We start from the raw sequence: 13,131 nt of genomic DNA, 5'->3' as shown, positions 1-13,131 counted from the left end.
ACGAGGGACCCCTAGTTTTATTTGTCCCCTGTATTTTTGGAACCAGGACCAGTCCAAGAGTCCGGGGCATGTTTCAGCAATACGGTGGACCCCTAATGCTTTTTGTCCCCCGTATTTTTTGGAACCAGGTCCGGCTCAATGAGCCTGGGGCTGGTTATGCTCCAGAGGGGGGGAACCCCATGCCAATTTTTGTTTTAATTTAACTTTTACACATATTTCAACATAGAACCATGCAGAGATCTCAATGGTCTGTGCATCGTTCTGTCAAATTCGCCTGTCAGAACCTGGTCTATTTTTTTTTTGCGATTTTTAGTAACGTTTTCGCATCTCAATAAATATGCGATTTGTATACTTTATAATGGGAAAACATCTGGATGCGAGTTCCGGCATTAATAAATATCGCCACTTCAGAATGTGCGAATTCACGGGAAAATGAATGGTTTTTGCCGCATTTTGCATATCATTAACTATGCGATTTCGGAAAAAGGGGGACAATTGCCTTTTTTTGTGAAAATACCGCCAAAATTCTTTTTTTTGCATCCTATTAAATGTCACCCACAGTATTCACATTTTACTCTGACATGTGATTATTTACTATTGTCTCCTTTAAGGTCATCATGGAAATTGCTACAATGCTTTGGCTGATTGTTCCTATGTTTCTCGCACACCCTGCTCTGTCTGCGCCAAGAGCAAATGTGAGTCATGGATTTACCCAATGCTTTGTGAGATGCCAAGGCTAATATTATATCTCTGTATGCATAATGATGACTAGGAGACTGTGGGCCTGATTCAGGGTGAGTAGTCGTAGAGCGAGGATTCGCTAAACAAACTCCTCCCAGGATTAGCCTGTAGGGGAGCCGCCCAGCACAGGTCAAGTCCGCCCCGCTGGCAGGGTCCTGCCCTGCGATGTGCCATCAATACTTTGAGGGCACAAAGCTAAAGTGCATCATGGTCTACCCACAGCCTAACCCTTTGTCCCCCCACTAGTTCCTAAACGTAACCCTCTCTCTACCCCGGCATAATACTAACTGTCCCTGCATATTTACATTCGGGATGCCACCAGTTGGGATTCCGGCACCCGTATCCTTATCAATGTCCGGCGCCAGTCTTCTGCCTACAGTTGAGATGCCGCCGTCGTTATTCAGACAGCATTGACCCCATCTGCTGGGATGTTAATTGCATCCCATTCGTTACTTATCAGTCACATTAAATAATTGTATGCTTTCATTTGTTTCTTGGTGAAGGACATAGAGATCTGTCAGCAGGACAATGCTAAACTTCTTCACAGGATCCAAATCCTGGAGAACTTACTCGAGTTGGGGAAGCTGCAACTGAGAGACCTCCGAGGGAACAAGTATCACTCTGTCAAGAGTAAGGTCTTTAAAAGCAATTTGGCGAAAAGTCGAGTGGCAGATGTACAAATCCCTCCAACTAGTGGGAATCTCATGGTTTATGATGAAGGTGGGTAAAACAATGATGATGATTAATGTATGCATGTAGTTTTATTAATTCTATGGGGGAGATTTATCAAAGCCTGGAGAGAGAGATAGAGTGACAACCACAAAGCTCCTGTCAATGTTCAAACACTCTGGTCTATGAGGTCGATTCAGACCCAATAACACGGATGTGTTTTCGCAGCAGGGGCAAGTATCGAATGATAAGCAGTAGGCATACGTGAGCCGTTCATGCAACGATTGACACCCTGTGTGCGTTTGGGGATGGTAACGCAGTGTTCCCCAGCCGTTGGGAGGAAGGGCCAATGACAAAATCTGCGGCCTCCTTCTCCCCACGGCCATCACAGTGCTGAGTAAGTCAAGATTTACACTGGGATGAGAGGGGAAAACCACTCAATGTTGATTGGAAGCCGTGCACATTGGCGGGGCATTAGAAGCCGTGCCCATGGGCGGGGGGAATGCAGCGGCAGCAGGTGGCATTTACCTGATCGCTGGGCTCCAAAATCTTGCAGCCTAGCGATCAGGTCTGAATCGGGCCCTGGGTACTGCTAAGCCTCAAAAAGAGATAAAATAAACCAAGTGAAACTACCAACCAGTGCCTAAATGCCATTTTTCAAACACAGCCTGTAGCATGGGAGTTAGGAGATGATTGTACTTTATCTCCTTCCACTGCTCTCTAAGCCTTGTCTGAGAATGCCCACAGTCTGTGTTATAATCTGATTGATTATTTTGCTCGATCTCCAAGAGTATTTTTAGAATGGGTGGAGAATGCGTGGTGCCCACACTACACACCCTGCACCCATTTTTTTTTCATTTCTTTCCCCCTGGGACTCTCTGAGGAAGCTGCTGATTTGTGTGGAGGCGGACAAACGTGTAAGTGTCTTTTTTTGTTACCAAACACCCCATTGCATCCGGCGGCGACCAGCACATGGGCTAATTACATCAAGGCTATAGAGTGTGAATAGAATCAAGAACATTGAATACTGCCCTAAGAGTGAATTGGTGCAGAGAGTAGTGCCCAGCAGTGACAGGAAGAGTGCGGAGGCCTCAGGCTGGTACAGTGAGTAGTGCCCAGCAGTGACAGGAAGAGTGCGGAGGCCTCAGGCTGCTACAGAGAGTAGTGCCCAGCAGTGACAGGAAGAGTGCAGAGACCTCAGGCTGGTACAGAGAGTAGTGCCCAGCAGTGACAGGAAGAGTGCGGAGGCCTCAGGCTGCTACAGAGAGTAGTGCCCAGCAGTGACAGGAAGAGTGCGGAGGCCTCAGGCTGGTACAGAGAGTAGTGCCCAGCAGTGTCAGGAAGAGTGCGGAGGCCTCAGGCTGCTACAGAGAGTAGTGCCCAGCAGTGACAGGAAGAGTGCAGAAACCTCAGGCTGGTACAGAGAGTAGTGCCCAGCAGTGACAGGAAGAGTGCGGAGGCCTCAGGCTGCTACAGAGAGTAGTGCCCAGCAGTGACAGGAAGAGTGCGGAGGCATCAGGCTGGTACAGAGAGTAGTGCCCAGCAGTGACAGGAAGAGTGCGGAGGCCTCAGGTTGGTACAGAGAGTAGTGCCCAGCAGTGACCGGAAGAGTGCAGAGACCTCATGCTGGTACAGAGAGTAGTGCCCAGCAGTGACAGGAAAAGTGCGGCGGCCTCAGGTTGGTACAGAGAGCAGTGTCCAGCAGTGACAGGGAAAGTGCAGAGGCCTCAGGCTGGTACAGAGAGTAGTGCCCAGCAATGACAGGAAGAGTGCGGAGGCATCAGGCTGGTACAGAGAGTAGTGCCCAGCAGTGACAGGAAGAGTGCGGAGGCCTCAGGTTGGTACAGAGAGCCATGTCCAGCAGTGACAGGAAGAGTGTAGAGGCCTCAGGCTGGTACAGAGAGTAGTGCCCAGCAGTGACAGGAAGAGTGCGGAGGCCTCAGGCTGGTACAGAGAGCAGTGCCCAGCAGTGACAGGGAAAAGTGCGGAGGCCTCAGGTTGGTACAGGGAGTAGTGCCCAGCAGTGACAGGAAGAGTGCAGAGACCTCAGGCTGGTACAGAGAGTAGTGCCCAGCAGTGACAGGAAGAGTGCAGAGACCTCAGGCTGGTACAGAGAGTAGTGCCCAGCAGTGACAGGAAGAGTGCGGAGGCCTCAGGTTGGTACAGAGAGTAGTGCCCAGCAGTGACAGGAAGAGTGCAGAGACCTCATGCTGGTACAGAGAGTAGTGCCCAGCAGTGACAGGAAGAGTGCGGAGGCCTCAGGTTGGTACAGAGAGTAGTGCCCAGCAGTGACAGGAAGAGTGCGGAGGCCTCAGGTTGGTACAGAGAGTAGTGCCCAGCAGTGACAGGAAGAGTGCAGAGACCTCATGCTGGAACAGAGAGTAGTGCCCAGCAGTGACAGGAAAAGTGCGGAGGCCTCAGGTTGGTACAGAGAGCAGTGTCCAGCAGTGACAGGAAGAGTGCAGAGGCCTCAGGCTGGTACAGAGAGTAGTGCCCAGCAATGACAGGAAGAGTGCGGAGGCATCAGGCTGGTACAGAGAGTAGTGCCCAGCAGTGACAGGAAGAGTGCGGAGGCCTCAGGTTGGTACAGAGAGCCGTGTCCAGCAGTGACAGGAAGAGTGCAGAGGCCTCAGGCTGGTACAGAGAGTAGTGCCCAGCAGTGACAGACCTCAGGCTGGTACAGAGAGCAGTGCCCAGCAGTGACAGGAAGAGTGCGGAGGCCTCAGGCTGGTACAGAGAGTAGTGCCCAGCAGTGACAGGAAGAGTGCGGAGGCCTCAGGTTGGTACAGAGAGCAGTGCCCAGCAGTGACAGGAAGAGTGCGGAGGCCTCAGGCTTGTACAGTATAGTAGTGCCCAGCAGTGACAGAGGCCTGTTTCAAAGACAATAAATAATATCCTCCTCCAGTATCATCTTCAGCCCTCTATGAATATTATGTTATACAGGTTCGGAGAGATATTCTATTGCATTACATGAAGTGTTATTAACATTTCCCCCAGATTGCGCAGCCGTGTTTGAAAGGAAAACAAAGGAGAGCGGCTACTATCGCATACAGCCACGGCCTCAGATCGAGCCATTCACAGTGTACTGTGACATGTCAGATGGAGGAGGCTGGACGGTAATTCAGCGTCGCAGCAATGGCAAAGTCAGTTTCAACAGGTAAAATAAAAAGTTCTCTTATTCTATTACAAGAGTTGATGTTAAAAAGTGTGGCGAGCGCACACGTCAAGTAATCCGTGCCCCTTCGCTGCGCTCGCCACACTTTATAAGATCAACTCCACGCCGACATGGATAGTGGGGGTGTGAACAGGTCGGGAGGACACGTACCGTGTTCATTCGCCACACTTCGGGCAGACATGGATAGTGGGGGTGTTTCAGGAACACATTCACACCTGTCATGTCAGGCAGATTAAAATGGTCAATGGTTCCCACACAATGTAATAAGCACTGACCGACTACACTAACTGTCTACGCTGACTGCGGGAACATGACGCCGATACTGACAGGGACGCTGTCTACGCTGGCCGTGGGAACACAATGTGCTGATTCCAGCAAGAACACTACACTAACTATGTAACGGGCGCCGTAATACTACACAAGTACCATATGTAATAATACACAAGTACCATCTCTTATATATTTAGCCAGATCTGTCACTCAACCCCTGTGGAGAACGTTCCTGTGTAGAACAGTTTCACTTTCATGTGTCTGACGTTCCACCCCCTTGACATCACCTCCCCCCGCCCAGCCAGGGCTACAGTACACGCCCACCATCCACCATTACTCCTGCACATCCCTACCCTCTGCCAGGACTAGGGTGACCAACTCATCCCTTTAATCCGGGACACATGTTAATTACACAGGTTCTGTGGCTGGCTTTCACCTGGTTTTAAACTGCCACACCTCAAGACTCCATTTCACCTGGTTTTAAACTGCCACAGAACCTGTGTAATTAATATGTGTCCCGGATTAAAGGGATGAGTTGGTCACCCTAGCCAGGACCCCCGCGACCCCCCTCCCGCGATTCGCGGGACCCCCCGCGACCCCCCTCCCGCGATTCGCGGGACCCCCCGCGACCCCCCCTCCCGCGATTCGCGGGACCCCCCGCGACCCCCCCTCCCGCGATTCGCGGGACCCCCGCAACCACCCCCCCCACCCGTGATTCGCGGGCCCCCCGCGACCCCCCCCCCCGCGATTCGCGGGACCCCCGCGCCCCCCCCTCCCGCGATTCGCGGGACCCCCGCGACCCCCCCTCCCGCGATTCGCGGGACCCCGCTTTCCCCCCTCCCGCGAGTCGCGGGGGTCCCGCAACCCCCCCTCCGGGTGATTTGCGGTATCCCCGCGACCCCCCCGCGATTCGTGGGACCCCCGCGACCACCCCCTCCCGCGAATCGCGGGACCCCAGCGACCCCTCCCTCCCGCGAGCCCCCTCACGCGATTCGCAGGACCCCTGCATCCTCCCCTCTCGCGATTCGCGGGACCCCCGCAACCCCCCCTTCCGGCATTAAAAGGCCCCCCCGCGACCCCCCCTCCCGCGATTCACGGCACCCCCCCACTGCGATTTGCGACCCCCCCTCCCGCAATTCGCCCCGCCCCCTCCCGCGATTCACGGAACCCCCCGTAGCGCCCCCCTCCCGCAATTTGCGGGCCCCCTCGGCACCTTTTGCGACCGCTCCGTAATTCACACATTCGGGGACCCCCCCTCCTGCGATTCATGCCCCCCTCATGCAATTCACAGCACCCCCCACACCCCCCTTCCTGCGATTCGCAGCCCCCCACGACCCCCCCTCCCGTATTCATGCCCCCTCCTGCGATACACGGACCCCCGCACCACCCCCCTGCGCCCATCCTCCCTTGATTCACTCCCCCCTCATGCAATTCACGGCAACCCCCCACACCCCCCCTCCTGCGATTCGCAGCCCCCCCATGACCCCCCTCCTAAGATTCATGACCCCTCCCGTGATTCATGGACCCCCTCACCACCCCCCCTTGACTCACGGCACCCCATGCGCCCCTCCCGTAATTCACGGACCTCCGCAACCCCCCTCCCGCAATTCACTAACCCCGACAACCCCCCTCCCGCAATTTGCGGACCCCCCTTCCCACGATTCAAGCCCCCGCGCGCCCCCGCCCACGATTTGCGGACCCCCACCCCCTCCCGCTAATCGCGGATCCCCCGCACACCACCCCCCCTCCCGCAATTTGCAGACCCCCCTGACCCCCTTCCGGCAATTCCACCCCCCAGCGGACCACCGCAACCCCGCACCCGCATTTCACGTACCCCCCGTGACAATGGGGGATCCTGTACCACCACAAGCAGGTACCGCCCCTAGGTGGGAAATCCGGCCCTGGCTGCCACACTGCAGGTTTCCCCACTGCCCTCTGCACCAGCGCCACAACTTTTATCAATGTCTTGCCCACATACCACTATTATACAGCCTCCTGCTCTCATGCACGCTCACTCCCTCCCAGTGGGAGGAGACGCTCACCCACTGTCGGGAGCTGCACACTGTCCCCCACCCTCCTCCAGTACTAGGGATGCCCATCGACCATCAATGATTTCAAATAATCGATGGTTTATGGCCGATGTTGAATACTTTTGCCATCAATGTGGGACGACAAGATGGTTTCCCTACAACGATGGCAAAGGAGAACCGATCAAGTTTCAAATTTTTTTAGGCCACCAAGTTCTGATTGACCCACGGCCTATTCAGTCAGATATAATGGATGACCATCGATAGCTACAACAATCGATGGTTATCCAAGTAATATGTTACTACTATCGATGGCAGGGTGCAAAATCGCCATCAATGCCAACCATCGATGGGGTCTGCACCAATGCCTATCCCTACTCCGCAACAGCCAAAAAACTTTAATACCCCTCATGCCCACACACCTCTATCACTGCCCTGCCTCCTGTTCTCCTGCCCCGTAACTTCCGCCAGTGGAGACCCGCTCACCCTGTGTTGCCCACATTCCCCTATCATGCTTTACCGCCCAGCCTCCTGCTCTCATGCACCCTAACTCCCACCCAGTCGGAGGAGACACTGACTCCTGTACTTCTGTGCTGCCACGCTGGACCCTCACCCACTGGCAGAAGCTGCACAGTGTCCACCACCCTCTTTAGTCCCCCGTATGCCCACACACCCCTATCACTACCCAGCTTCCTGCTCTCCTGAACCGTAACTTCCACCACTGGGTAATCGCTGACGCTGTGTTGCCCACATACCCCTATTATGCCTCATATCCCAGCCTCCTGCTCTCATGCACCCTAACTCCCACCCAGTCGGAGGAGACACTGACTCAGGGCCACCGTCCTGTACTTCTGTGCTGCCACGCTGGACCCTCACCCACTGGCAGAAGCTGCACAGTGTCCACCACCCTCTTTAGTCCCCCGTATGCCCACACACCCCTATCACTACCCAGCTTCCTGCTCTCCTGAACCGTAACTTCCACCACTGGGGAGTCGCTGACGCTGTTTTGCCCACATGCCCCTATCATGCCTCATAGCCCAGCCTCCTGCTCTCATGCACCCTAACTCCCACCCAGTAGGAGGAGACACTGACTCAGGACCACCGTCCGGTACTCCTGTGCTGCCACGCTGGACCCTTACCCACTGCCAGAAGCTGCAATACAGGGCATCTTTCATACAATTCTAACCATATTTCTCACAATACAAATGTTCACAAATTAAGGGGCGTAGCCCCTTACGCCGGTGTGAAGAGCGCCCGTAGGGCGCGATGAACCACCTAGTATGTAATAATACACAAGTACCATATGTAATAATACACAAGTACCATATGTAATAATACACAAGTACCATATGTAATAATACACAAGTACCATATGTAATAATGCACAAGTACCATATGTAATAATGGGGCAGATGTATTAATCTGTCCCTAACGTTTTTAAAATAACTAGTCCTGCTTCTTCTGCATAATGTGGAGAAGCGGGCACCCGTAGCGGCCACATGTATTATTTTCCCCCCTGCCGATAAGGAGAGCTGTTATGTCCAGCGTTAACGGCTCTTCTTATCTACATCCCTGTGCATGCGCAAACCCCAGCTGGCTGTAATGAGCATGTGCGAGATCTCGAGCGCACGCTGGAGCCACCGGCAGGGCTAGCGTTGTCCCTGCAGTAGTGATAGGACAACGCTATCCCTGAGCTGGCGTTGCGGCCAGGGCGATTTAACACCTGGGCGGATGTTAATACATCGCCACGACCGCTAAATACTGGGGGGGGGGGGTGGTGTTTAAATAGTGGGGGGGGATTACAGGGGACAGCCCCGGCACATTAGGTGAACTGATAATACATCTGCCTACAATGCACGCTGGTTAATACATCTGCCCCAATGAAACCTAAATCGACTGATGCCAACACTGCAGCTAGGTGCTCATACTACAGAAATTATAGCGAAAAGCACATTAACATTTTATTTAAAGATAAAATAACTATTTAACTAGAAAGTACTTTCATACAGTACATATAAGTAACAAAGACAGTGATGCCTCACACTTAAATAACCATAGTTCATATTATTCATCAGTAACCCCTAAGTGTATGTACGCAAGACATACAGATGACTGGCCGTTGGGATGCTGACAGGGGTCAGGTAAGTATACTCGCCTTCCCTCTGCCCCCCCTAACCATAACCACCCCACCCTGACCCTAACCCCCGTACCCTGCAGCTACAGCCTAACAGATACCTCGATGCAGCCCAACCCCCCTGCAGCCTAACCTTAAGTCCCCTACTAGTGCCTAAAGCTAACCCCCCTTCCCTGGCCTGACCCCATCCTGTCCGGGCATACAGTACTTATTTCAGGGTCCTGGTAGTCGTCAATATAGCGAACCCCTGAATGCATCCCACATGTACAACACGTAGTATTCACCAATGAATGTCACTAAAGGGGTTCTTGGGAAAAACCTACAGTACCATGACTTATGCCAGTACTATGGGGCAGATGTATTAAAGCCTTAACAAGAGATAAATCCAAGTGTGATAAGGAGAGATAAGCGTCCAGCCAATCACCTGCTAACTGCCATGTTACAGGCTGTGTTCGAAAAAAGTCAGTAAGGAGCTGATTGGCTGGACGTTTATCTCTCCTTATCACCCTTGCATTTATCTCTTGTTAAGGCTTAATACATCTGCACCTGTAACTGGTTTCTGTCCTGGTCTATGGCTGTGATTTAGAGCCTGATTCAGCTTTGTTAGCAAAGCAAAAAAAGAGCACACATATGGGCAAAACCATGTTGCATGTGGAGCTGATGTAATATTTAACGGGTGGGTAATATTATGTTTCTGTGCAGGTTAAATACTGGCTGCTTTATTTTTACACTGCAATTTAGATTTCGCTTTGAACACCCCCCACCGAAATCTAAATCTCTCTGCACATGTTACATCTGCCCCAGCTGCAGTGCACATGGATTTGACCAGTTGTGTGCTTTTTTTTGCTTGCCTACCACACCTGAATCAGGCCCTTAGTTCTTAATTGAAATAATTATCTCCACCTGTGGATCTTTTCAAATGTGTCAATGAGTCATAAATGCACCTGTGCACTTGTCGGGTGACCTGGAAAACATTAACCGTGTGAGGTTCTGAGGACCGAGTTTGAGAACCCCTGGAATGGACGTATTGTCGAAGGACACTTTGTAATCAACGGATGGACCACAGGCCTGTCCTATCTCTAACGTCAATCTCCCCATTGCTACTTAGGAACTGGCAAGAGTATAAAGAAGGTTTTGGCCTCTTCAAACACAGGAATGATGAACAGTGGTTAGGGAATGATCACATTTACCACTTGTTGGACAAAAGTAAGTATATGGTTAATATCTTCGTTCTAGTTCTCACACAGCATGGGCTGATGACCATTGGGCTGATTAGGACTCCCTTTGTGACTCTGCAGGGGAAATGGCATTACAGATAGATCTCATGGACTGGCATGGGAAAAGGAGATATGCAATCTATGATACTTTCAGGATTACAAATGAAGAGGTAAGACATGGCGGTATATTCAGCCCAACCTACAGAATAACATTATACCAAATCTATACATGCACGGAAATGTTACCATTGCTTAAACCAGTCAGTGTTCACTTATGTTTTATACAATGGGAAAATGACAAATGGTATAAAACAAGGTTGGATTCATTGAATATAAAGGGATAATAGGTCTACAGCAGAAGTTATCTCAGTATGGGAAAGGCAATCTGCAACATTTGTATATGGTAGAGTTCACCTACACCAGGCATGTCCAAACCGTGGCCCTCCAGCTGTTGTGAAACTACACATCCCAGCATACCTTGTCAAAGTTTAAGCATTTCCTAATAGAAAAACTGTGGCAAGGCATGATGGGATTTTCACAACAGCTGGACACACTATAATGAGTCTGACGCTGTAGTTAAGTATTCTGTGTAAATAATTATTTCCAAGACAGACAGGCTATCCAGCAAAAATATTAGCACTTGTTAAAAACTTTTACATACACCATATATACATATACTAGTAAGCCCACCATAGCTGTGCACCATTCTGCAGGAGACTCCGTGAAATAGCAGCAATCTCCCTCTCTCCCTCATTAGTCTAGCAATCTCCCTCATTTCACCTAGATTTCACCTAGGTTTAAATGACGCAATCACGTAATTTGACCCACGGACACCCCCGCCGAGGGGCGGTCCACTGGAGATGCAGGACAATGTGGGAGGGTTGCCGTCCTTTTCGGGGGGCCGGGAGGGGTACCCGATTTCTGGGACCCTCCCGGCCATTCCGGGGGGGTAGGCAACCCTGCTGGGTACTTGTGTATTTGCAGGGCGCCCAATTTACATACGTACGGCACCGTAGTAAAATCACATCGCATGCAATTTTGCGGTGCTATGCAATGCGATTTTCCTTAGTTAATTTTTAGTGCACCCCTGCCCGCGGATCGCATCGCATGCCATTTGCGGTGTGATGCGATGCGATTTTTCATTGTATAAGCACCCATGTGATGATGTGATTGTACTTCTTTTTAAAAGCACCATGCACACCCCCACTATCCACGCACCCCGAAGTGTGGCGAGCATCGCATAGCACCGCAAAATTGCATGCGATGCGATTTCACTACGCAAAATAACCCACTAAGCAAATAACTTAGTGGGTGCCCTGCAAATACAAGTACCCCCTGCTGTACTGTATATTCATCATTTTTGGAAGGCATTTGCAATCGCAAAGTTTGTAGCGGGTGCCAGACGTCTCACCGACAGTCGGGATTCCGACAGTCATTACTCCGACGTCGGAATCCTGACTGCTCCCTCGTGGGGGTCCACGACCCCCATAGAGGGAGAATAAAATAGGTGGCGAGCACGCAAGGGGCTTCATTGCGCTCCCCCCGCTGTGCAGTCGGGATTCCGATGTCACGCTAATGACTGTCTGTCGGTGTGTGTATACCACACCCGTTTGTAGCTTCCAGTTGATCCTGCTGCTCAACCGTTTTCCCTTCTGTGGCCATTTTAAAATGAATGAAAATGGTCAGCATTATGGGGGTATTCAATCCAGGATCACGGCTGTCGATCCCTCCTGACAGCCGTGATCCCGGCCCGTTTGCGGTCTGATCGGGTGGGATTCCATGTACTACCTGCCAATTGACGCAAAGGGGGCGTGGCTGTGAGAATGGCTGTGTATTTTCGATCTGCGGCCGGGATCGCGACTATCCATGGCTGTTAATGCAGAATAGGTGCGACAGCTTCTAAAGTCGGCCCTGTTCTGCTGTGATCCCACATCAATGCTGTCGCTAAAGACAGCATTGAATAGGGAGCTGTCACTATTTCCCCCAGTCGGGAATAGGCACATTGCATAGCCCCTATAGCTGGAACATTAAATGATTGTTCTAATGATATTAAACACGGATATTGTAAAAAAATTTAATGATATCCATATTAATCCAGTGGGTACATTGTACAAATGTACAATATGGCAGTATTTTGCTATTATTTTACTAAGTCCTAGTGGGGTATTCAATGTTGTCCTGATTTTTCGGCTAGCCCAAAAATCCGGACATGCCTATTCAATGCGGCCATTTGTGGACGGCTTCTATGCTGATGCAGGTACGACTTTGTTTAACGTAGAATCTGCATACGTGGAAAATAGACAAAATGGCTGTGTTTTTAACTAAAACACGTGGATCAGCGAGTAATTTGCTAAACCATGCATCTTCCGACCATGACAAAAAAAATTCCGACAGTCGGAAATTTAGCACTGATTGAATACCCCCTAAAATTTAATTGATACATATCTTTTGATTAACACTTTATATGGGTAGTTTCAAAATGACAATGCTGTGTACATGTACTTTTATATGCCTCTACTACATATAGTATACACAAAGCTATTTGTAACCTACATCCTTTTCTACAGGACAAATACAAGCTGTGGGTAGGATATTACTCAGGTAATGCTGGTGATGCTCTGGCTGGTGGCAGCAACTTTGCGGACCAGTGGTCGGCATCACTGAAGGGAATGCCGTTCAGTACCCCGGATATGGACAATGACCGGTTCACTACGGGCAACTGTGCAAAAGAAAATAAATGTGGCTGGTGGTTTAACAGGTATGTATACTGAAGAAGAATAACAATGTATTCAATTTTTTTTTATAGGTATTATTATTGTAAGAAATATTCCTATATAAGGTTTATGTTTCTGAATGCATTTGCCATTGTTACAGTACTGCCCCTGTAAATACTTAGAG

The 13,131-nt window shown here is 50.7% G+C and overlaps 1 protein-coding gene across 2 annotated transcripts in view; it reads left to right on the top strand.

Moving 5' to 3' along the window:
* LOC146057906 (fibrinogen-like protein 1) overlaps positions 1 to 13,131 on the top strand; it is a 31,021-nt gene that overhangs the window by 15,203 nt on the left and 2,687 nt on the right. For both annotated transcript variants that reach the window (XM_083169724.1, XM_083169723.1), the window contains exons 2-7: positions 612 to 695; positions 1,245 to 1,461; positions 4,408 to 4,567; positions 10,125 to 10,222; positions 10,315 to 10,403; positions 12,801 to 12,991. In XM_083169724.1, the coding sequence (XP_083025850.1) occupies positions 618 to 695; positions 1,245 to 1,461; positions 4,408 to 4,567; positions 10,125 to 10,222; positions 10,315 to 10,403; positions 12,801 to 12,991 (833 nt within the window). In that variant the 5' untranslated portion in view covers positions 612 to 617. The remainder of the gene's footprint in view (positions 1 to 611; positions 696 to 1,244; positions 1,462 to 4,407; positions 4,568 to 10,124; positions 10,223 to 10,314; positions 10,404 to 12,800; positions 12,992 to 13,131) is intronic.

The sequence above is a fragment of the Crinia signifera genome, chromosome 2, assembly GCF_055691185.1.
Source record: "Crinia signifera chromosome 2, ASM5569118v1, whole genome shotgun sequence".
NCBI lineage: Eukaryota > Metazoa > Chordata > Amphibia > Anura > Myobatrachidae > Crinia > Crinia signifera.
The sequence above is the reverse complement of the archived record's forward strand: the minus strand, read 5'-3'. Positions and strand labels throughout refer to the sequence as shown.